Source organism: Anastrepha ludens, chromosome 6, assembly GCF_028408465.1.
Source record: "Anastrepha ludens isolate Willacy chromosome 6, idAnaLude1.1, whole genome shotgun sequence".
NCBI classification, from domain to species: Eukaryota; Metazoa; Arthropoda; class Insecta; order Diptera; family Tephritidae; genus Anastrepha; species Anastrepha ludens.
In genome coordinates, this window is record NC_071502.1 from 15,077,642 (window position 1) to 15,104,063 (window position 26,422).

General features: G+C 39.6%; 1 protein-coding gene across 2 annotated transcripts; it reads right to left on the reverse strand.

The window, feature by feature from the left end:
- Positions 1–745: 745 nt before the first annotated feature.
- Positions 746–20,417, reverse strand: LOC128866443 (solute carrier organic anion transporter family member 1A6-like). Of its 2 annotated transcripts, none has more exons than XM_054107198.1 (9): positions 19,444–20,411; positions 14,137–14,366; positions 13,725–14,057; positions 9,255–9,777; positions 5,931–6,137; positions 5,655–5,802; positions 5,354–5,557; positions 1,562–1,881; positions 746–1,505 (listed from the first exon to the last, which is right to left on the reverse strand). In XM_054107198.1, exons 1-9 carry the CDS (start codon positions 19,722–19,724, stop codon positions 1,331–1,333), a joined length of 2,421 nt encoding a protein of 806 aa, XP_053963173.1. In that variant the 5' UTR covers positions 19,725–20,411; the 3' UTR covers positions 746–1,330. The 2 variants fall into 2 exon arrangements, with proteins under 2 accessions (XP_053963173.1, XP_053963172.1); XM_054107197.1 differs by having other exon boundaries at positions 747–1,505; positions 5,655–5,805; positions 19,444–20,417.
- Positions 20,418–26,422: the final 6,005 nt, after the last annotated feature.

A 26,422-nucleotide genomic window follows, 5' to 3' on the forward strand; every position in this document is an offset into this window, starting at 1 on the left:
AAATGATTCAATACAAATTTGTTGTGTTATTTTCTTTGAATAGGAATTTTAGTGCGTTTTTATATCCAAAGGTAGGCAATACTGCAGTAGCGAGAGAGAGATTTGACTGCCGAAAGCAGAAGAACACCAACAACACCTGCAATCGCGGGCAATGCCACCAGATGTTAAAAAAAAGTAAAGCTAAATAAAACTGAGTGAATTATTTAAATAATTATTAAAAAATGTATATTTTACAAAATTATAAACATGACATTTTAATTAGAACAGCTAGAAAAATGTCATGAAGCAAGAACTAAAACTCCGAGACTAAATAAAAAAAAGAAAAAAATGCTAAATCAAGTTACGAAAATGGTAATCTGGTCATACTGGAGCTAAAATCACGTAACTAGCTGTCAAATTCGCTGAGCGCAAAGTAACGGGACCACGATAGGCGCCATCTCATTATTCTTTCCATCATGCGTTATTGGTTTACTGGTACGAGTACTCTCCGAGTGTGTAAAATAAATTCAGAAGTGGAATCTTAAATAAACGGTGGTTAAGTTTCAAGGCCCGGTGTTGATTTTGAATAAAATAAATTTTTTTGATTTCTCTTTATTGTGATAATATTGGTATGGCTCAATTACATATGGAACAAAATATCGGCCAAATGGCCGCCGTGGCCTCGGCGGAACACCTCCAAAGTCCACCAAATGCAAATAGTTCCTTATCTATTTATATTTCAACGAAATAAAATGCGTGCTTATCATTTTAAAATCTTTACTTTATTCTGAATTTTCCACATTTTTTTTTGTATGTATTTCTGTACAGTAATTAAACTTTATATTAATCGATGTGTCAATACACACAACTTAACTAATAATACTTTGTTCTTAATCCCCTATATACAAATATTAAATTATGGATCTTCGTTTTCTATCAAAAAATGATAATAAAGCACAACAAATTTGTTCACATATAATAAGTTTATATCTACATATGTATGTATGTATAAACTGAGCCGTCATATGTATGCATGTAAAAAGGTTGGCTAAGGCTTTGGTAAATTAGCGTAGAATCAATTGATTTTATTTACAAATGAACTATTAAACTATTTTAGCAAACCAATAACTGTATATTTTTACAATAAACATTAGCTTATGTACATATGTATGTATATATGTATTTACACATATTTGAATTTACTGGAAAATTGCATGTGCAGACCCTAAAATACACAAATCATGCACACTAAAACACACACATACAACCTCGCATATTTAAGGTAAAGCACACGAAAAACTGTAGTCGTTCACTATTTTTTTTTTTTTTTAATTTTTAAGATTTTCAACTCTTATGCTTCCAAATCCTTAATGGAACTCACTTCCTCTTCATGCTGCACAATTTTCATTTCCACCTCTTTTACCTCCTCATCGAAGATTTTTAGATCTTTCACGTAATACCAGACACCCCAATCGAATAAGGCACCAATAGCGACAAATACTGAGGAGGTTATATTGAGTGTATATCTGAAAGTGGAAGGAAATGAGATTTAATTTTTCCATTACATATTTAATTTACACACCTCAGTGATTCCGGATCGTAAAGCCAACAATTTCCTTTATTGGTGCACGTTTTACCCCACACGAGGCAAAGGCGATCCAGCACCCAGCCGAAGAAAATTGGACTTGGTATAAATGCTAGCATAGACATCATCATCATACCGAAACCCATTGCAGCCGTTTTATCCTTTTCTGGTACGCAACGTACGGATACCAAGAAATTCGAGGCGCGTCCCGTAGCGCCGACAAATTTAAGGCAACACATCACCGACAAGAAAGTGACGAACTGGGCAAAACAATTCACCGGGCAGGCGCCGGGTATCGCCTGACCGCCGAGCAGCGCCTGATGGTGTATAGAAAAGGAAAAAAGGAAAACATTAAAGAGATTTTTTTTTATATTTGTAAAGCTTGATAGAAATGTGTGTATATCTGAAAATATTGTTTCTTGGGTATCTTCATTCCAAGAGATTTAGACAATGTTGTTAAAAAATACAATGGATGTAGTTTGAAATTTGACTAGTTTAATATTTGGCTTAAAGGCCTCTTCGACCCCAGCTACAGCACGAACGTCGTTCGCGTGCGTGGTCGAAAAGGCCTAGTATCCGATCCACGCTCGCGAACGACGTTGGTGCGTCAACGATCAAGACGCAATGTTAGACTGGCGACTAGGCCTCACCAGCTAGAACTACCACCCGCTTTCCGAGATGGCTGTCTAACCCCGGGACAGGCGTTACGTCCGGTGTCACCAATAATGCCAATCGTCGTCGTAAAAATCGAGGCTATGGGATGCCTTCACCTGGTGCGCGCTCTCATCGGCGCATGCCTACCAATTACGATAATATCGAGCGACCTTGCAAGGCAACTGGAGTTAGAAAATACCCAGGTAGGAGGCCAGTGGCTGCTTCGTTGCCATTCGGAGACGAAACGGCAACAACAAGCGCGTTGCCACACATGCTGCGGTCGTACCGGGCTTCCAGCGCGTCAGCCCCTTTAGAAGCATCGACCCGACCATATATTGTATAATTTAATACATACATACATAATTCCGTATCATCTTATATTGTCTAATATTAAAACATACATCTGAATATAAATAAAAGATGATAACAGCTGTATAATAATACGCTTCTTTTTTCTTTTTCTTTAAAAAGTATCATCGGAGCGACTGTGGAGGCCCCACATATTAAACCTCGCACCTGCGCCACCCTCCGATAATAAACACAAGTCTTTGCTTCGAACGAATGAATGGACATCGTTACTTCTTTTGGCCCTTTATAATCTTTATAAATGTTAAACTATTGAACTTATATTCTTTGTCCAGGCACATACTTTTTCACCTCTGACGACAGCAAGGTCACAAGCAGTAGTTCTCGTGTCTCTCCTGTGGAATATCATATATAGAGGGTCCGGCACCCGAAGTGTAACCAACTTCAGACCGTTTGCGTTAGTTAACTTAATGACAGTCCAGAGTGTTGCTTACAAGCGCCACGAAGCATTTTGCTGAGAGCAAACGCGAAAAAAGAAAATCAGTAATGGATTTCAAACGCAATAGTGTGATTGCATTATATTTGGCCAACAAATCACAATCAGTAATTGTTCGTGAGCTCGAGCACCTTAAAATAAATCGAATTTTTGTTAATCGCACCATTACTCGTTACAATGATGCTGGTAGCATCGCGAAACGTCATGGAGGTGGTCATCAAAAGACTGCAACGTCACGTGAAATGGTTCAAGAAGTGAAGAAGCGACTTGAGCGAAATCCCCGACGAAGTGCCAATCAAATGGCGAAGGAACTAAAAATGGAAATATCTGACTGTAGCATCCGCCGCATACTGAAAAATGATCTCAAAGTCAAGCCTTACAAGATCCAAAAGACTCATGATCTCACACCAAAGCAGCAACAAGTCAGAGTTGAGAGAGGGAAGGAGTGGCTTCGCTTTGCCGAAAGCGGCAAATTACCGAAAATTGTGTGAGAGAAAATTTTTCAAATTGAGCAATTTGTAAGCTTCCAAAACAAAAGGGTTCATTTGACCGAACATTCATACGAGAATTTGAGTCATCGATTGGCCACCAGGAGGCAGTACCCGCCACAGGTAATGTTCTGGGTCGCTGTAAGCGCAGATGGGCGCTCTCCAAACGTTTTCATCGAGCCTGGCGTCAAGGTAAATGCGAAATATTTTCGGAAAAGCATTCTGGAGTTTACTTTGAAACCGTGAGCAGACAAAAATTTCAGTGGCAAACCATGGACGTTTCAACTGAACGCGGTGCGCTCTCGCAAAACTCGAGTGAACCAAGAATGGCTAAAAAACAACGTTCCGAACTTCATGACGTCCATACAATGGCTCTCAAATTCACCGGACGCGAATCCGATGGATTGTTCTCTTTGAGCCATTTTGGAGAGCAGAGTTTGAACTAAACGATTCACCAGTCTCGGGGCGCTGAAAAAAGCCATTGACCGCGAGTGGGGCAAAATACCTGCAAGTCACATTCGGGCAACTTGCGATGCGTTTCAGGACCGCCTCGAGGCCATAGTCAAGGCAAAAGGTAGTCATATTGAGCAAAAGTAAATTTATTCTTAGTTTTGTATTATTTTCACATATTTTTTACTTTATTATTAAATAAAAGTTATTTGATTCTTTTATTAAATAAAAATAAATTTCGAAACAAAATGTATGGCTTCGAGTGCTGGACTCTGTAGGTATAATTGAATGCAGTTCTAAAGATTCAACCAGCCTGAAGGCACCAGCACAATAGGTTCCACAGATGATATTGCGATTGTGACCACAGTAAAGCATCTAATAAATATTTGCGGAGAGTTGGCAGCATCAGCCATCTATAAACTAAACAGTTTGGGACTGTTATTTGAAGAGCAGGAAACTGAAGGTGATAGCATTGATCGATACCGATTGATGTTGATGCTGAACTGACTCTGCACTGATCTGTGCAAGGGGATCTTTAGTGAGCTTTCTAATACTTTATGAGTGTTCGTATTTTTACACTATACCTATGATCAGAAAGTACCGGGAATGTTTAATTTTTTCTTATGCTGGTAGGACTGTAAGACACACATCTGTCACTTTTTAGCGCCATCGGATCATTAGTGTCTGCCTGGCCCGCCGGAAATATGGGCAAACAGTTCTTGGATTTTGCTTGACGACAACGCTGATATGGCCCCGTGCGACTTCTTTTTTTCCCCCAAGTTGTAGTTACCACTTCGTGGAAGGAGATTTCAGTCAATAGAGGAGATCAAAGAGAATGCGACGAAGGAGCTGAGGGCCATCCCTTCGTCGGCCTACCAGGGGTGCATGGACGACTGGGTTAAACGTTGGCTCATATGTGTTGCTTCAAACGGGTCATAATTCAAAGGACGGGTCATAATTCAAAATAAATTTGCCTGAAATTTAACTCTGTTTTGTTTTATTTAAACATTCCCGGTACTTTCAGATCATAGAGTATATTGTCTGGGCGCATTCCGAGTACTTAGTGCTTTTAGAGCTATGCCAGACGAAGTACGCAAACAATTTTTATGAGTGATAAAGAAATATAGTTAAACAACGACTGGAAGGCGGCGATAAAGTGGCATTAGATACAGTTTTCTCTAATAGCGGTCGCCCTTTTGGCAGGCAATGGCAAACCACCAAGTGTCTTTCTGTCACGAAAAGTATACTCGTAAAAACCACTCGCCGTTCGGAGTCGACTTATTATTATTCGCAATTAATTTTTAATGTAGCTTTTATTTCCTAATTCTGCCACCGATCACCCTTGTCTACCCTTTTTTGCACCAATACTAAGAAAAAAATGTATTCTCAACTCACATCTGGATACGCCGTGCTCAGTGAGGTGGGTAAAGTTGTACCCAATGTTGTGGTTGGCAACTCTGACATTATTGTGGTACTTGCATTAACGTCATCGCCATCATAATTCTCCGATGTCAGATCCATCACAGTGAGACGTTTAAATAGGGGTTTCGAACTCTGATTAAAGCTGTTGTTAGGTATGCAAGAGCAATCAAAGTAAATCTGCAAAATGATTTAAGATTAGGTTATGCACATACAACTCGCTGTATCGCCATTGCGATGGAAGAGCGTATAAAAAAAAAAATGAGTTATTTATTACCTTGCGCCCACTTGCCGTTTTGTGTTGCTTCTTGCAGCCTGCATGGCAAGGGGAGATGTAAGTCATATTGTTTTCGCCGCAAACCGGTGAGTAGCGCACATAATCGCAGTGGCAATCCGAGTTGCAGGTGGGTGTGCTGTTTACGGCACTACTGTTTGGAAAAAGATGTCAGATATACAATAAAAAGTTATATTTAGTGCAATACGCATAAGTACTCGTATGCAAGAAGGTTGCCAGTAGTGAAGGCACTTTCGTACTCGTATATATGTCACTTACCTGTCATGTATGTTGACAATTACCGATTGCTCATTGCCCGGACAACCGATAAACGCATATGCCAAGATGCCACCCACGGCCAGGAAACCAACTATAACATTCCAAGCAGCCATATAGCGCGCGCGTGGCTTATAGCGCGATATCACAAAGCCTGAGAGTAATACACCGGCGGCAGAAAAGGCCAAGGCGACAGTACCGGTGACCATGCTATTGAAAAAGATTTAAGAAATTTCATTTAAAATTAATTAAGCAAGTACTTTTAAACTATTTAAGTTTAGTGGAAACCAAAACCATTGACCAAAAGTATGAACGAAGTGTGGCAACTAAGCGCCGAGAATAATTGATAGATCCCAGCAAATATTTGGGGTCATTAAGAAGTCCAATTTCGGAGCCTTTACACTCACAGTCAGCGCCTTTAAGAGTGCGAAATGAATGTGCTTCCTTTTACCTTACCTTACTCCTTACTCAAGTGGCAAGACCGTTGGGAGAACTTCACAAGGGGAAGGTTGACCTAAACGCTAACCCCAATCATCGGAAAATGGCTAAATCGTAGCTATGGTGAGCTTAACTTTACTATCAAACTCAATTCTTGACAGGTCGTGGTTGCTACCAGAAGTACATACATCGGCTTAGGATACGTGACTCGTCTTTATGTCCAGTATATCACGAAGAGGAAGATGCAAGGCAATATGCATTAAAGCACGCAGACATACACGAGGTAAGCGACAGCTAAACAGACGATGCTTGACAAAGAAACGGACTCTAAAGTCGAAGTGTTACAAGTATGGTGGGATGGGGTGGACAGACCCAACTGGGGTGGTTTCCTTCGGGAATAAACAAAACTAGGGTAGGATTAAAGGGATGGTATGCGACCAAGTGCAGACCAGGCTGTGAAGATCGTTTTCAGGGCCTCAACCAGCCTGTCTCCCCCTTTCTTAATTATTGATGGATACTTTCCCTCAAGTCCAGGGGCCTTAAAGTTTTCAAAGGAAGATAAGGAAAAGCTTATCGATTCCTCTGTCACTATTTGACCAGAAATATGCCAATCCACTCATATTACTGGTCAATCTCATCCACTGATGTCCACCCATTTATTTCAATCCCCCAATGTCCACCAGTCCACCGATGTTGCTGATCCATTTCATCCACCAATATCCCGCAGTTTACCCATGTCCTCCAATCCACCCATATTGCTGGTCCAGTGATGCCCACCAATACCCCATATTGCTGGTCCATCTTATCCACCGATGCCCACTAGCCCACCCATGTCCACCAATCCACCCAGAGGTTCCACTATTGTTACCGTTAAAGTCAATTCTGCTTTCAACCCCGAAATGGGTTGCCGATTTGGAAATGGTATATGAACCGTCAGGTTTTCAAATGGAATCCAGCCTTACTGAGTCGTCTATTTGAAGGAGCTTACAAAGTCTAGCCGTTTCCTTCGTTTATTTCTTTATTCTATAGATTCAAGCTTATTTCTTAAGATTCAAGTTTGGCTTGCCTTCTTTTTCTTTTATTTTCTCTGTGTAAGTCGATGATTGGTCCAGTCCATTTCTGTTTGGGTTTTTAAGGCGATATTAAGAAGTTTTCGTATACGGACGCTTCGAGAGTTCTGCGTTCCACACTGCTTTCCCCTGTCTGCTTTGCTTGTGTGGGCGCAGTTCCTAAAAGCAACTGATTAAAGTACCTTTTAATTTCTCAGTAGCATCTTCAATTATTTTTATTAATTTGAGCTTTTTCAGGTTTTTTAACCGCTCTGCTAGTAGTTCACCATTTGTTAGTTTTGTGAGAAATTTAGAAAGCGTGGGCTAAATCCATTATTTTCTCGGTAGATGGCTGTAGTGATCGGTATCTCGTAAAGAATTTAAAGTTTATGCTCGTCTTCTAGATGACATTTCATGTTAAAAAATTCTTTTGTTGCTCATTCCATTCAGTTGTGAGTTACAGGGTGTTAACAATGGAAGTTAACAGAAAGTAAATGCCGTAAATTTTACATTTTTTCTGTTTATTTTTAACAAAGGCGAAAATGCAAGCCAGACCGCTTAAATTGTGAATGTTGTTTATGGGGCCGAGTGTTTTACAGCAACAGCTAATTACGAGCAATTTTGATTTCGTCGATTCCGTTCAGGCATTTCTGATGTCAAAGAAAATGTCGATAAAATCACCGAAATGATCGAAGTTGATGATGAAAATAGACCATAGAACAATTTTGAACCATTTGCACAAAAATTTTACCCAAAAATAATGGATTTCTTTTCCCCCAAACTAGTATTAACCCAGAAGAATCCAACTCTTATAAACCTATACAACTGGGTATGGACTCAATTATGGCACACATTCAAATATAATTTTTCTTTGCTCTCTCTTTGTATAATTTTGTACATCAATAACAGTTTATATCAGTACTGCCTTAGCTGTGTTAACCGAGTCGTATTCTTTTGTAACTCGTGTATAAAAGAATACGGCTATAGTAGGACCCTTATCGGACCCATAAGTTCTGAGTGTTTTTAAAAACAAAACACAATTTCACAGACAACGTTTTGTGACCTCCTTTTTTATCTTGAGAGTGGCGGCAGAGCAGTGGTATTCGACGAGACGCGTGGTCACTGGAGATAACACTTGAATATTTGAGCAACTGATAACGAAGGCAACTGAAAACGAAGTCAGCAGTTAGCAAAAAAGGGTGGGAAGCGGCCAACTAAAGCGAGGATGTCCCAGCCGCGACGACTAAAGGTAAAGTTGGTACTTTTATCTCTAAATCCGCGTCATTAGTCATCTTCAATGCGTTCCTGCTGGACAGGCAGTGACTGAACACTTCCATGCTGGTGTAACGGAGATGTTGCGGGTACGCATTTTTCGTGTGGTTGGCTGGATTCTGCACCACGATTATGCACCGGTCATTCCTTGTTTCCTGCCACTTTATCTTATTTACCAAGATGAAGTCGCATCTTCAGTGAACTCTTAATGTCATTAAGGAGGTCAAATAAGTTGTAGCCGCTACTCTGAAGAGGATAACTTCGGAAGATTATCAAGTGTGCTTTCAATCGTGCGATGCATTGTGCGAGACTATAGTGCCAGTCGATAAGATAATTTGCTCGTAACTTAATTTTCTTGAGTTTTATCGGTAAACTATTTTTGGAACTTGCGCGAGTTTAGACGAGCTTAACAAAGCACGCGAGTTGTTTCTTTCCGGTCCTTGACAAATTACCGGAACTTAATTGACATACCTCGTTTGCTAACTTCATGAATTTTGAAATGAGTGTTGGTTATATAAAAAAATTTCTTGTGATTTAAACAAAGGCATTTGCTCCCTCTTTCACTCACCTAGAAGTCGCTGCTGACTGTCGGTATTGTATTTCGATGTACTTAGGCGTGAATATCCAATACGGTGTATAGCCGAAGAGATAGAAAACCGAGGAGAAATTATTGCACATTAAAGTTTTATTCGTGGTGAGTCGCTTGAATGTTGCCAACATATCCTTGAATGAAGCTTTGGTCTCCTCTTTTGGCTTCTCCTCCATCTCAGCGGCTAACCGATCTTTCTCTGTCGGTTCCTTGTTGCCATTCTCTTGCCGCTCTTTCAACGAAATACGCTTACGGCGCTCCTCTTCGACCATGCGCCTTGCTGCAGCGCGTGGCAAAACTTTCGGGAACATCGTAAGGAAGACGCCAGAGAAGAAGATCATACCGCCGATCACCAGCCAACCTATCCACCAAGCACCCAACCAGCGTGGATCCTGATTATTGATGACTGGATGCAAATTTGGTGCTATATAAACGCGCAGGCAGAAGGAAGCGAGCGCATAACCGAATGCTGGACCCAGCATGCGTAAAAAGTAGGATAAACCTGAAAAAGTTTGGATAGTTAAGAAATGGAAATGTAAGTGGTTTGTATTTGTATGTACATATGTATGTATGTGTTTTGCTTGGGGGTTTTTGGTATATAATGATGGGGTTTTACTAATATAACTTTGCGGAGCCCAATCGGATATTTTTTAAGGGGGATTTGTGTTTGAGTTGACCTGATCTTGTAGACCAAGATCTTTACGCGAAATTCGTGTGGCCTGGAGGATTTCTAATTATTGTTCATTGTTCTAAATCGATTGGAAATGCTTTACATCAACAGTTTCCCCAATTAATAATCACACTTCGCATGTAAGGTGCCACTGCATTGGTTGCATTTGAATAACTTCAATAAAAGTTCAGACAGGCTACCACTTACTTGTGCAATATTTATTATTATGATATTCTCAACGTTTTAGAAAACTATGTACATTTTGTTTTATGGCCTCATAGTAAATATTTCATTTAACACCTTCGCTCTAAATTTACTTAAACAAATAGGAAGGCAATAAAGATTATCGAAGCAGATTTTTAAGGCGATATGTAAATGTGCGCCACTCCACGGTTTTAGTGTTTTTTGCTAAAACTTGTGCCGCTACTAATCGCACAACATAGTGAATTTATCTAAAAACGTAATACCAAAACGGTGCTATTTATTTACAGCTATAATTTTAGCTACACGGGCAGTAGAAAAATCTACATCCTCGAACTAAAGATAAGATGATAAGGAGGCATCTGAAATTGATATCTTTAATTTAAGATACGAATGTAGTTGAAAGGTAATTTTTTTTTAAATATCATACATACTTAACTACATACGTGTATAAAAAATAAATGGAAATAAAATATACATACATATGCATACTAATGATGAAAATGATATACACGCGATATTTTAACCAGTTTTGACCGCGTTTCTTTAGTGGTTTTAATTTTTAGATTTTTTTTAATAAAAATGTAGTTCATTCTGCAACAAATGTTATATGACTCAAAGTTTCAAAATACTTTCGACAATTTTTGTAAAAATTTCAAACCTTTTTAACAGTATTTAAAAAAAAGTTGGTAAGCAGTTTTATATGACACTAAGTTACTGCCAAACGCAAGAAACGAGAACAGGAGAAGCGTGAGCTGCTAGAGGAGTACAGAGGCAGGAATGATGCTCGAAAATTCTATCAACAAGTCAAGCGTCTGACACAAGGTTTCAAGACCGGAGCATCAGCCAGCAGAGATAAAAATGGAAATCTGGTTACGGATACACAGTCCACACTGGGCATATGGAGGGAACACTTCTGCAATTTACTTGCTGGCGATGACGCACACAATTCCGCCCCAGTAGAAGATGACCCGATAGCACCAATCGACGATAATTAGGACGTTCCACCACCTAGTCATGACGAAGTTAGAGTTGCCATTCAGCGGCTCAAGAATAACAAAGCGGCTGGCGCTGACGGCTTGTCCGCTGAATTGTTCAAAACTGGCGGCGATGTGCTGATAGGGAGCATGCATCAGCACATCTGCAAAATATGGCTAGCAAAAAGCATGCCCGACGATTGGAATCTCAGTGTTCTTTGTCCTGTACTAAAGATGGGTGACCCGACGATCTGCACCAACTACCGGGGCATCAGTCTTCTAACCATCGCTTACAAGGTCCTGCCTAGCGTCCTATGTGGAAGACTTGAGCCGTTTGCCAACACACTGATCGGGCCTTATCAGTGCGGCTTCAGACGTGGTAAGTCCACCATCGACCAGATCTTCACATTACGCCAAATCCTGGAAAATACCCATGACTTTGTCGACTATAAAGCTGCGTTCGATAGCCCGATAAGGGATTGCGTGTACGCCACCATGTCTGAGTTCGGTATACCAGCGAAGCTCATACGGCTATTTTCTACAAGCTCCTTGCGTACCCCGATGACATTGACATTATTGGCCGCTGTAAGCGGTGAACGAGGGTAAAACGAAGTATATGTTGTCTACAACGCGGAACACACGGCGTGTTGGAACGCACGTCATTGCGGACAACTATACCTTCGAAGTAGTGCCAGAATTTATTTATCTTCGCATCGCCGTTAACAACAACAACGATATCAGCCTGGAGATCAAACGGAGAATCACTCTTGCTAATAGGTGTTACTAGGGGCTAAGTAAGCAATTGAGTAGTCGAGCCCTCTTTCGCATGACCAAACTGACACTTTACAAGACACTCATCATACCCGTGTTGCTTTATGGCTCAGAGGCATGGGTAGTGTCACAAAGCGATGCAGCCGCTCTTGGTGTGTTCGAGCGGAAAGTTCTTCGTAAGATCTTCAGTCCTGTGCGCGTTGGCGAAGACTACCGTTCAAGAATGAACCACGAGCTGTATGAGCTCTACGCCGACATTGACGTAGTTCAACGCATCGCCATCCAACGCCTGCGATGGCTAGGGCATGTCGTGCGTATGGATGAAGAAGCTTCAGCAAAGAAGGTGTTCGAGGCCGAAGTCCAAGGAAGCCGACGCAGAGGAAGACCATTGCTCCGGTGGAAAGACCAAGTGGAGGAAACCCTATGATTGCTTGGTGTACAGAATTGGAGAAGACGCGCGCGGTGCAGAGGCGCCTGGAGAGAGCTAGTGAGGTCAGCCGTAACTCGGTAATGGGTTGTTATGGCCACCTAAGTAAGTAAGTTTCTGTTTAAGGGACTACATACGTCCAGAATTTTCAAAAAATTGATTTCTTTTCTTTCGATATTTCGAAAGTATAGTATCTTTTCATGCGGAAATTCCGAATATGATAGGTTCTAGAGCCCATTAACTAAGTTGAGAACAATCCGCGCGCTCCTGCACCTCAAACTTTAAACTTGTTTTTCCCGAAACTACTTTTCCGGTATGGTCTGCATGATAACTCATACAGTTTTTAATATTTTTTGATGCGGTTTTTTTTAAATATTCGAAATTGTTTTCTTTATAGTCTGTCGGGCGGTATTTTTGATATTTTTATTGTATTAAAAAATTTTATAAACATAATTAAAGTGTGACATTTATGACGTAAAACGCATACTTTTTTTTAAAACGCCGTAAATTGCAGAATTTTTCGAAGTTCAAAAATCACGCACGACAGGCTATAACTACCTACAACTTTATTTTACAAGATTTTTTTTACTTTTTACTGCTCCGTTAACATTTCAAGGGGAAATGATGCAGACCGTGGAGCTACTTTTTTTCATTGTACTTTGGGTCACGTGATTTTTTGTATACTAATTAAAATATTTTTTTTTTATAAAGGCTAAGTACTAATAAATAATGTATACATTTTTTTAATATTTATTTCAATTGTTATCCCTTCAAAAAACAGTTTTTCTTTTAGCGCATTTTTGGCGCTGCTGAACGTATGTAACCCCTTAATAAAGATCAAGTTTTAAGAGGCTAAAAGTCTAAAAAAAATTATATAGAAATAAGAAATTTAAAATTTGTTAATGCATCAAGTTCTCATTTATTTTTGAAAATTTTGTTTTTTTTTGTTTTGCTAGCGGTCTTGAACATTTTTCCATGTACCGACTGCACTGTTTTGTATCAAATGCACAATGCCATCAGTGGAAAATTTATCTAAAATTCATGAGAATATTTAGCTGCTTCAAACTTGCACTTTATTTTACTAAAATTTGTTTGTGATTGAAAAGTTTGAAGTTTTGATGAAAACTTGTCAAATAGAAAAGCTTATAGGTGATTAAAAAGTTGATGAAAACTTCTCAAATTAAGAGGTTTGTTGATGATTAAAAAGTCGATAGAAGTTTTTGTGAAAATTTCTCAAATTAAAAAGTTTATTGGTGATTAAAAAGCCGATAGAAGTTTTGATGAAAATTTCTAAAATTTTCATGAATCTTGTGCAAAATATAAAATTTTAATCCTTGCATTTAATCGAAGATTTGATATTTGAACTCCTTCGTTTAACATACAAAACTTTCGCTATTACTCACTTAGCAATGCCGGTGTTCGCGACTTTTTCGTATTATCATCCATATACGAAACGCCCAGCGTGTAGTATAGCGAACCGCCAATGCCCGAGATGAATTGTGCCACGAATAGCACCAGTTGTGGTGCCAAATTGCCTTCGCCCACCTCACACTCCGCACCGCGCCCATTTAGTCGGCACAACGTCTTCGAACCTTGCTTTTCGATCGCATCCATAGTAGCATTTTCATCGGGTTGTGCGCCAAATTCAGCAGTTAACGCCAATGCATCATCACCAGGTCCATACAGGAGATGTGGCAATACCGTCATTAAGCAGAAAATCACAATTGTTAATAGACCTGGAAATTATGGAAATGGTATATTTCGTTAGAACAACAAAAATTAAAAAAAAAAACACTTCGAGTGTTGGCAAATTACCAAAACCAATCCAACGCGGTCGATGTCCTTTACCCGCATAGTAACTCAATACCGCGGAGACCATCATTTGACTGATATCATTGCCCACCGATATAATGCCGGTATTCTTCGATGGTATTTTGAATCGCTTCTCTATAGTTGTGATCGTGCCATTGAAGTAGGCGTAGGTCATTGAGAACACACAGCCTACCATGCCGTAGAGTAGGACATAGGCTGTTTGATTCGCGAATCTGCAAAAAGACAATCATGCATACATATGTACACGTGTATATGTATTTGTTTACATTACTAACATAGAAAAAAATGCGAGCAGTAAATTTTGTAAAGTTCCTAGAAATTACACTATTATTTATTATTAATTATTATCAATTGTAAATTATACAAGTAAACCTTGAGTAGGAAGGGCGTATCCCAGTTGGGTAGGCTCGAGAAAAGATTATTTGTATATTTTGGGTTGGGGAATAAGTTCATAGCGTTTTTATATTTTCTTTTATTTTACAACGATTTGTTTGCTGTTTGGCAAAGGGTAACTAAGTATTCATTCGGTAGAACTCTTTCTGCTCTAAAACTATGTTAATTGTATTTTTGAGCAATTTAATTTTTTATTAGTTTTGAAGCTTAGAAATGGAATACCCAGGAGGCAAAGCTCTTCTTTGTTTTCCATCGAAGTCAAAAAGCTGCTGAGGCATCCGAAGCCGCCCGGGACATTTGCGACGTGTATGGAGAAGGTGTCGTAGGCGAGTCTACAACACGGGAATGATTTCATGGAAGGCCTTCTGAATTCGTTGAAAAATGTCTCAAATCACTTTTGAAGAAAAATGATCTTCAAATCAGTCGTGAATTGGCAAAAAATATGAACTGCGATCATAAAACGATTCTTAATCACCTTCATTCAATGGGATTTATCGAAAAATTGGGAGCCTGGGTGCCTCATGAGCTCAACGAAAAAAACAAAGAAAGTTGCATTCAAATTGCTTCTCAGCATCTCGTCCGCCATCGACCAACACGCAGTCATAAACCACGCTTTTTGTACCGAATCGTCACGGGAGATGAGAAATGGTGCCTATACATCAATATGAAGCAAAAAAAGTAGTGGGTGGGTCCACGAGATACGCCAAAGTCGAGAGTCAAGCCGGATCTTTACCGAAAGAAGATCATGGTGGGACTGGGAGGGTGCACTAGGTGCACTAGGAAATGCTTAAAATAGTGCCACGATCAACAAGGAGCTCAACATTGCCCAGCTTCACCGCGTGAATGCGGCTATTCGACTGACTAGACCTGATCGACGTTGTCCAACCATACTCCTTTACGACAACGCCAGACCCCATGTTAAGTCGTCAAAGCATCACTCCAAGAGCTCGAATGGGAAGTCCTTCAGCCTTCGCCGTATTTTCCGGAACTTGCACCGACCGTTTACCATATTTCCGCTCCCTGTCAAACCATATGAAGGACGAAAGAGCGTTATCTTCGATAACAAAGACTCAACGACTTCTTCGAGAGGTGGGGAGAGGTTGTGAACAGCAACAGCGAATATATGTAAATATAATTGATTAAATTATACATATAATTATTGTTCTTTGTTTAAATCAAAGTCTTCTGTAAAACAGCTACGAACTTATTCCCCGACCTAACAAAATGCAACGTAGGACCTTGCGTAAAGTGTTTTGCCAATTTCCATACCAAATTACGATGTATTTTCGATCAAATAATATCTCCTTCGTGGTTTTTCATTGACAAAATTTTTCCTTGGTTACAATTTCAATAAAAATATTTTAAAATAAAGTTTTTTGTGAAATTTTTTAGAAAAAGCATTCCCAAAAATTATTTTCTCTTTTAAAAGAAACCTGTGCTCTAAGCTACCCAGGGTTACCCTATAGTAACGTTAGTTTTTCGCAATTTTCGGAAAAGTGTAACAGTGTATTTGAAAATGGACTTAATTTTCATGCTCAGGGGGTCAAATTATGCAAGTGTACATATTTTCGATAAAATATAAGGCAAAAAAGTTCTGTGAAATTAATTTTGTGCCACTTGTATATGTATAGTATAATCGACCATGTTCGCTTCTCCATAGAGGGGGCAGTCTACATAGAGTGGGAGACGACTATCTATCTGGATGGCGATGAAATATCTCAAAATATTTTATGTGAATGACCAGATTTGTCTCAGTCTTGACCTTTTTTTGCAAGAAATGTAAATATCTATAGTATCCCTGTTAGGAATGCGGCAATGAAGTTTCTTTTTACCTTCATTATTTTATTTTATTATTTATTCATTTACTTATGGAGTCAGAGAGTGCCTGAAATACATGGTGACGAACCAGTTCCCTTCATAATAATCGAAATACTGTGCGGCGTGTGCGCTGATGTTCAATGGTAAACGCTCAGCACATTGAATACCGATATTATAATCAAGTATCCATCGATTTGAATATTCTATAAGCAAATGTTGGCCTATTGAACTAATATTCTGTGAAGGACTGCTATTTTCAAAGATGTTGGATTTCTGCTTTGGCAATTAGTTTAAAATTAATAGCCCGCGCTAGCAGAAATATTGGTGAAGGTTTCAATGGCTCATGTCAAGGTAATTTTTTTAAAAAGGGAAGCGACCATCGAGGTGGTCTCCAACTACACATGGTGGAACGAGAACTTCCAACTACTAGCTGCGAAAAGCAAAGTTCTGTTTAGCTGGTATATCTGGGTTCCACCTCCTCAACGTCTTTACATGGTTCAAAGAATTTTGTGACCTTAACTGTCCATCTTTCAGATTTAAAATTACATTTTGGAAAAAACTGTGAGCGATGCATTATGATACTAGCGAACGACAGGCAGATGCTGTTTGGTTATTCATTGAGTGGAAAGGGCCTTAAGTTGTTAGTGAGGACTAAATATCAGGCTGCTCACTATTTACACATCTGTTCATAATCGGTTGCATTGTCACAGGCATGGTTAGGTCTATCTAATCATACAGATTTCTCAGTTTGTCTTGAAAATGGGGAACATCCAAGCATATTCCATGTATTTCTTTTATTTTTTATATTTTATTTTGGTCTTGGCCTGACAGAGATTGAAACACTCCAAACTCTTGTATAGTCAAGCACCTCAACGCAAGAAATTCTTCTATCGAGGACCTTTTAGCTGATGTTCAGTTGGACAACCAAGACCAGAGGCCACTTAGTGACATACAAAGATGAAGTGGCTGTCGCAATGACACACTTAGACCTTTCGTAGGTGCATTGTGATATGGCATTGTGGCATACAAAAGACTTTTAGGTTCCAGTGCCTCTTTGATTAGCTACACCCAATACCCTATCTATCTATTAAAGTGGAAAACAAAACCAGGATAGGATAAAACCATTTAAGGATAAAAAAATCCAGTCACTATTTTGAATAAAAAATTTTTGATTTTTCTAATTTTTTAAAAGCGTTGTATACTTTGGGTAAAATTTGAAGTAAATTCCAACAGTGATTGAGTTTTCATTTTTGGAAGGCTTAAAAAGCAAAGGAAATTTTTGAACGAGTGTTGAAAGTATATTAGGACATTTCGCAATCAATTAGTACAGTAGAAAGAAGGGTTGTTGAATTTAAACTTGGCCGCACAAGCCCTGAAGAGGATCCACGTCAAGGTCGTCCAAAAACAGCAACCACACCAGAAATCATAGAAAAAACACTGGATATCAAATTGGAAAATCAAAGAGTGGATGTAAGAAATTTGGTCATCTCATTGGACAGTGTAAGCAATAAGCAAATTTTGACTGAAGTAATGGCTTTCAGAAAACTGTGTGCCCAATGGGTGCAGCATCCGCTGGCAATGGAACAAAAACATATTCGAATTCGACTTTCTCAGCAACATTTACAGGGGATTTTAGATAAAAGGCATTTTGTACATCGAGTCATCACTATGGATGAGACTTGGGCTTATCACAATAATCAAGAAGCTAAAGAGTGCTGTAAGTTTGGTTCTTGAGCTCCGAAAAGAGTTCGCGTACAGAAATCGGCCAAGAAACATTATCAGTTAGCATCAGTTTTTTGGAATGCGAAATGAATTTTGTTTGTGGATTACTTGCAAATTGGTAAATCAATAAATTCTGAATTTTAGTGTAAACTTTTAGACCAGCTGAAGGAAAAATTTCGTGAAAAAAGACCCAGTTTGCGAAAGAAAAAAAAGCGGAAATTATTTTTCATCAGGAAGAAGCACCGTGTCATAAGAGCATTTTGACAATGGCTGAAACCCATAAATTAAAGTTCGAATTGTTGGAACATCCACCAGACCTAAAAAAATTCACACGTAGAAAGCGTTTTTCATAAAATGGTGAGGTCATAACAGCTGTGGCAGTCTATTTTGTAGCCCTTCCAGATTTTCACTGCAAGGGTTAGGGGTAGTCAGAATTTTCAAAAAATTAGTTTTTTTTGCATTTGCTCAAAATATAATATCTTAAAAAAATTGCGTGAAAATTTGATGTGAATCCGATAAAGACTTTTCGAGTTATTCAGCAATTAACAAAGAGCGATCGGGCGCTCCGGAGCGCTCGAGAGAACTTTAAATGCGTTTTTCTCAAAACGATGTTTTTTGAACTGGTGAAGGTGTAAGTTACAGTGACTTAAAAACCGCTTGGTAGATTTCAATAAAATGTATACTACTTTTGAAAAACATAAAAAATTCGTGCCTGATCAAAGGATTTTTTTTCAAAATTTCAATTTTTTTTTTAACAATTAGTTGTCGGTGTTTTTCTCGAAAACCAGAAAAATATTTCCTGAGGCCATATTGTTAATTTTGAAAAGGAGTGTATTTCTGCCATGAAAAAGCTCCGCATAAAAATATCTGCCGTTCGGAGTCAGCTTTAAACTGTAGGTCCCTCCATTTGTGGAACAACATCAATACGCACACCACAAATAGGAGGAGGAGCTAGGTCAAACACCCAAAAAAGGGTGTACGCGCCAATTATATATATATATTCAAGGACTTGTGATGGTTTCCGCAAGGGGCTTCTGGAGAAACTGGCTCCACACAACCAGCAATAACTTTTACAATTATTTTCTTTTTTTTGAAATTCAGCTAAAGTCAAGAAATTGACTGGCAAAAAAAATTATTGAAAATCATCATTTATTCCTCTGACTACTACTAACCCCTTCAGGGGGCATTACTCTATTGAAAAACACAAAGAAAATTCGACTGTTTAGATTAACTTTGATAAGTAGGTTAAATACTTCCGCTGACAAGCTTTAAAACCCTTATGATGGAAAACTTTACTGCACTCATAAACTTCATTTTAAATTCAACACAGTTTTTTTCTTTAATTTCTTCACTCACCTTTGAAAGAACCGTCCCTTGAATATCCAAAATCCGCATGTCATATCATCCGTTAACGGCATATCCCTTAATATTTGATTGATTTCATCTGTCATTGATTGATCATGATGTGATTTCTCATTATTTTTTGCACCATTTGACTTTTCACTGGACTTCACATTGCCGTTGTCGAGAAGACGCGACTCAACATCGTTATCCCGATCAATGGTCTCATGACTATCCTGCGCATCCTTATCACGTTCATGTTCATGATTTGTGCGCTGATCATCGATCTCAACCATGGTTGCAATCGATTACTTATTTTCACTTGTCTTCTTGAACTACTAAAACAACTAGTAAATGAATAACTTTCCGATCTCACACACACACATTTAGCACTAGAGTACCACACAGCAACTTTTTAAGCAAATAATTACGCAGGATTTTTTAGAGACCTGTCGTGGCCCGTTCTACTTTCACACTTTTCCACTGCGCTGTCGTAAGCACCACGGCGGCTGCACTGTGAATAGGCGATAAACTACAGATGCGGTTGCTATTTTATAAACTCGACGAAGTTGCTGATATCGCACGCAACGATCGCTGTGGCCGTAGGAAATTGTCAGTAACATCCATACAAGCAAACAGCAAACACAAAGCGTCAAAGTAATGAACCATCTAGCAGTAGCTGCTAACTACCAGGTATTTGTGCTTGAGATGACGCTGATTGTGCGATCTACAGCCGACAAATATGTAGACCGTCAAATTGTCATTTGCCTATCTGAAGTTTGCGTATTTGTTTCAAATATTATCTTTAGCACATATGGAAGCGAAGACGTATGTTTGTATGCTGGTGCGCGTATTACAACAATTGCGCGTAAATGGGTATGTAGGCCTGTGTAATCTTGACGTTTAGTTGTCGTTCAGTTGGCTTTACAATGCTGTTGTTGTTTGTTAAACTTGTACCGCGTTTAGTGCTTTACATGATTTAAATATTCCTAAAGTTTAATCCGTGAATAATTTATGAGTTATCTTTTATGAAAGGGCAATAGAAATGATTGAGCATTTTCGAAGTGCAGAGCTGACCCAGTGGGAAAACTTTCATTCATTTTTTCTCTAATTATTTTTTAGTAAAGAGGCGAAAGGTGAATAGGTTGGTGGGAGTGGCAGCCGGTACATTTAGGTAAAGGGCCAATTTTTAAAGCTAATTCTATCCATGCGTTCCCTCCAGTACCACGGATGAATATCCTGTAGGGCATTTCAATTTGGCGAGTATTAACTATTTTAATCGGGGAGAAAAAATGAACACAGACAGCGTAACCTGCTTTTGCGCAGGGCTGAATAGTTACTTTATTACTATTATGAGACTATAAAGCACTGCGACCTTCAAGATCTAATTAACCCTCTTCAAACATTTAAAGATTATCCTTTAAGCCTACTTCCGAAAGAAATTTTAGTATCAGAGTTAAATTAGATTCGATTAGAGTAGGGGGTTGGATACGTCCAAGCACTCAGTCAAGAAGAAATTGCCCTGCACCCGGATAGATTACACTGGAAAGAATAGAGAGACAGGATAGATGCAATAGGAAGAGTACAACACTCAGACACAATTAACTCCATTGTACTGCACCCGGATTCCCTTTTAATTTTCTTTAAACCTACTCGAACTCCGAAGAAATCTGAATAGATCTTGTGGTGTCAAGGAGCTAAGGTGGTCGTTTCTTAGCACATCAGTGCCAAAGAAAGTGGCCCGCCATCAGTCCCACCAGCTGTCTGCAGTCCCTTCTGCTTAGTGACAGAAGGATTTGCGGCAGTCGGTCGGACATGATAGGTAACATCAGTTACCAATGGCCTCTGATGCCAACTTCTTTGGCCCGGAGCCCGTTCAGGCACTCCCTTCTGCAGACGTCAAAGCCATGTTTAGCAAATGGGTTATTACAACCCACAAGCGAGCTTGGCAGGCTGAGAGAGGCTGCAGATGGCTTCTGATGCTAACTTCTTAGACCCGGAGCCCATCCATAACCCATCTCAGAGCCCTTTGAAGTGGTTGGTGGGCTATCAATGGCCATGAGCGCGGCTTGGCTGTCGCTGCAGACACATATAGATTTGCCTCTCCATCTGTTTTTCACAAAAAGTTCATCGCTTCTTGAACTGCATACACCTCCGTTTGAAACACAGATGCATGCATTCCAAGAGAGAAGTGCAGTTTCGTCCCGCTGGATTCCATGTAGACCCCATAGCCGAAGCCGTGCTCGGTCCTGGAGCCATCCGTGGAAATGCGAAAACAGTGTTTGCGGGGCTCATTTCCTTAGTTTGACCACAATTGAGCCTCTCGAGACACCACACTATATCTCTTTTCAAGTACGACTCTTGATGGCATGGAGTCCGAGGGAAGGGAGAGCATACCTACTATAGTTGGTACGCGAAGCAGCCTTTCTGTGCACACTACAGACACAGTAAAGATTTTGTGGAGATAAAAACGATTCCTCGCCGTATATGTAACTCAACTTGTGATGATTTGTGTCTCACAACCGGAAATGCCTTAAAGAATTCATAAGTTGATCAAAGAACAACGTGAGAATGATTACTAGAATTCTAACAGGGCATTGCAGTTTGAAATAACAGTTGACTAAATTGTTAATTTATTTGTGTGAAACCTGCAGTTTCTGCAGAGTAAGGACCGATACCGCAAGGCAAGTACTCTTGAAAAGTCTTACAGAGATGCACAAACGCAAAAGAGTCCTGGGTGACACTATTTGGGAAATACTATGAATGCCAAGTACATAGTGAATACCTGGGTGAGTGAGTCTTCGTTCCGCGAGAGCTTCACATTCGCAGAAGATGTGCTCTAGTGTTTCATGGCTCAGCTCGCAAAACCGGCACACACTTGTTTCTACCAATTATAGCTTTGCGTAATCTTCTTAAACGGTCACCTGAACGGCAAGGTTAAATCAAAGCAAGTAAATTTGTTGTGGATATGAATGCTTCAGCAAAAAAAATTACACTAAATTATTGTTCTTATACAGTGGTAAGCTGGTGCAAATATTGTATGAGTTGTTTGAAATATAGGGCAAAAAAGGATCTGGTGTCAAATTCTTGTCAAATTTCGCTTTCGTATTAAATTTTTAGCACGATTTCGTAATAGATCATATAATATAATAAATATAATGAACTGTGTGCCAACTAAATTTTAGTTCTCCCAACCAACTAGTGAACAAATGACCGCAAGCTTTGGCTACAGGGCCAATTTTTAATAGTTTGCTTTCAGACAGTGCGCAGCAGGAGTCGATGCCTGCTATCAACCGTAGTCAAATAAATCTCAAATGATGTTTGCGAAAGAGATAATTGTGCACAGCTATAGAATAATACAATAAACTAATATTTTCTATAGAGTCCAAAAGCTTAGTGATTGGCAAACTATTTGTTTGCTGTGCCTAAAACCAACAACTCTTATCAAGGCCTTTGTCTCACATCAAAATGAATGCAACTGCCTAAGTAAAAATAATAATGCCACTATTTCAGTGCGAAATGCGACACTAGACTAGCTTGAGACTAGATTAGGTTAGCTTGGACTTGGTTGATCCTGTAGATCGCACGTGGACCAGAAATCGATCCATAGTGATACCAAGTGTTTGTATGAAAAGAGTTTAAGAACTTTATGTTTTGTTCTTAATACTCGCACACAGTTTTGATAATTTAATGGACTATGAATAAGTTCGTGCGGTTTTTTTTCGAAATTTGAAACTTTATTGACGTAAAATGATTACAAATTTAATATTCAAAATATTGTCCATCGCTTACTACTACTTTTTCCCATCTTTCTGGCAATTCACGGATTCCCTTTGTGAAAAATTCGGTCGGTTTTGCCGCAATCCACGAATCGATCCATTTTTTCACTTCATCGTAATTACGGAAGTGCTGGTCAGCCAGGCCATGTTGCATCGATCGGAAGAGATAGTAATCGGATGGCGCAAGGTCTGGACTATACGGCGGGTGGGGTAGGACATCCCATTTGAGCGTTTCTAAGTATGTTTTGACCACTTGTGCAACATGTGGCCGAGCATTGTCATGTTGCAAAATAACTTTGTCGTGTCTATCGGCGTATTGCGGCCGTTTTTCTCGCAGTGCTCGGCTCAAACGCATCAATTGTCGTCGGTAGACATCCCCCGTAATCGTTTCATTCGGTTTCAGTAGCTCATAATACACAACACCCAGCTGGTCCCACCAGATACACAGCATAACCTTCAGGCCATGAATATTCTGCGCCGACGTCGATGTTGAAGCATGGCCAGGGTATCCATACGTTGCCCGACGTTTTGGATTGTCGTAATGGACCCACTTTTCATCGCCAGTCACAATTCGATGCAAAAAACCCTTTCTTTTGTGCCGTTGAAGCAGTTGTTCGCATGCCATAAAACGGCGTTCAACGTCTCTTGGCTTCAATTCATACGGCACCCAATGGCCTACCTTTCGGATCATTCCCATGGCTTTTAAACGTTTGGAAATGGTTGATTGATCAACTCCCAAAGTTTTTGCAACCTCTTCTTGCGTTTGAGCCGGATCTTGATCGAGCAATTCCTCCAATTCGGTATCCATGAACTTTGGCGGCGCACCCTCGCGTTCTTCGTCTTCCAAGCCAAAATCACCACTTTTAAAGCGTGCAAACCACTTCTGGCACGTTCGCTCAGATAGAGCATGCTCACCATAAACTTCCACCAAGATACGATGACTTTCGGCTGCTTTTTTCTTCATATTAAAATAATGAAGAAGAATTCCCCGCAAAAACACATTATTTGGCACGAAATTCGACATTTTCAAGTGTGGTAAAAATATTGTTGTTTACGCTTCAAATAAAAAACTTATACTGACGTTTGTGCCTTACGACAGTAGCTCTCCAATGAATGTTTGGAAATGTGGATCGATGGAATAATAATCAAGTTACGCCATCTGTTGTAAAACCGAAACGAACTTATTCATAGTCCTATTAGATAGGCTACTAAGTGTTTGAACTCCCACACTTTCTTAGGTTGAAAATGATGCAGCACCTAAGCAGTTTATTCGTGTTTTCCTAAGTGCAAGGCAGTGGCATCTACGCTTTTCCAGACTTCCTCTCGAGTTGGCTTTGTTACGTATTGTGCATGTGTCGTTCTTCACTTGCTTCAGTTTGGCCGCCTGCGATGAAGGGAGCTCGATGTCTCGTCAGTATCTACACTGCAAGTTTACACTCTTTCCTGGGAAGAGATGAAATATAGTTTGCAGACCTGACGTTGTGCTTACGTAACATGATTTTCGCGATCCTGCATGAGCTGATTCTTTCCCATATGGAGTTCGCTTCTTGAATCTTTGCTGTATCCGTATCCAGTCGTTGGGTGTATCCAGAGAGGTGGTTGCATACCGGTCATGCTAGCCACAGGAAGAATTGCGTCAAAGCGGCTAGGTAGGTAGGTGAATTGTTTGAAGTGCCAGATTGGCACGAAGTAGCAGTAAAGCGCCATTTTAATACCATTATGAGACCTCCAACAGATATCTACAGCCAGTCAGAGCTATTGATGTAATGGGAAAGATTGATGAGATTTAGGTAGACGCACTGCCCCAGGCTGTCGAAGAAAGGAGCACTCAGTGAAGCAAGCCGCTGCAGCGGCTAATATATCCACTTTCTTGTGCCCTTCAATTCTCTTGTGCCCTAGAACCCAGTAGATGGTGGTTTGTTTCTCAGTTGCTAGCTTATTCATCTTGTACCGGCATTGTCGAGCTGTTCCGCCTTTGATGTCTACTTTGTACTGTAAAGTATTTTTTTTTTTATTTTACAAAAACTATTTAATTCAAGGTACAAATTTTGTATAAAAACCACGAAGATTTAACAAATTTCAAAAAAAATGTCCAACCTCAGAACTTCTATAAGACTTTCACTATGCCTTTTTATAGTCAATTCAGTTTTGAGATAACAATAATCAAAATTTTCACTGGTTTAACTGGTAAAACAATAAATTCTGAATTTTTGTGTAACATTTTAGACCAGGTGAAGGAAAAATTTCGGGAAAAAGTCCTAGTTTGCGAAAGAAAAAAAATATTTCTCATCAGGAAATTTGGTGGGCTATTGTCAAATTTCATAAAATTCCTGCTCGAAATTTAGTTTAAAGTTTCTGATTAAAAAGTGTGAGCCGCGGAAGTTATTTGAATGAAATTATGTTCCATGCTCAGTTTACACTTTTCAATAAAAAAATAACTTATTTGCAATTTGCCTGGAGAGGGAAGAATATGTTGACCACGTCTTGTTCCAATACCCACACTATCCTCCCGAAACTTTTAAAACTTTAAGCGGAGAAAATATTTAAGGGGACAGATACCTGTAAATTTTCGAAAAACAATCTTTTTTATCATAAAATTTTAATATAATCCTTTAAAAATATGTCAAAAAATGTTTGGAACGTAAATTTACGTATTTCTTATATTATAGGTCGTCAACCGCGACGGGTACTTTTTCCCCCGGACCCGGAGTTCTCAGAGGGGCCCGGACTCGAGATTATGTGTATTTATATGAATTAGACATTATTGGAAAGGGCCCTGGCACTACGAGAAAGGTTTCGAATACCTCCATACCTGCTAAGGATTCCCCAGAGCTACCTGAGCGAGCGTGAACTGCTGTACGACACACCAGATGGTGTGGATCTATCTCGGCCCCGATCTCTAGAATCTGAGTTACGATAAGATATCTAGCATAGGAATATCAGAAGATATATATCTAGTAGGATACGCGGGCGATATAGCGGCGGTCATACCAGCTCGGGACACTGAGGACGCTAGAAGGAAGCTGAACCAAGTCATGATAAGGACGCAAACATGGCTTGAGGACCAAGGGCTGGAACTCGCCAAACATAAAATCGAAGTCATCCTTATGACACGAGGTCACATGCCACTCGAGGTCAGCCACACGTCCTTAGTGACCCAGAAAGTAGTAAAATACTTAGGTATTCAACCTCACTGCAGGCTTACTTTCCGGGCC

Bases quoted from the DNA above. Each gene is read 5' to 3' on its own strand.
- LOC128866443 (XM_054107197.1), bottom strand. From the start codon at position 19,724: ATGGTTGAGATCGATGATCAGCGCACAAATCATGAACATGAACGTGAT. The intron at 14,058-14,136 runs GTAATTTGCCAA...CATAATTTCCAG, and splicing joins ACCGCGTTGGATTGGTTTTG to GTCTATTAACAATTGTGATT. The intron at 6,138-9,254 runs GTGAGTGAAAGA...CTTTTTCAATAG, and splicing joins CAGTCAGCAGCGACTTCTAG to CATGGTCACCGGTACTGTCG.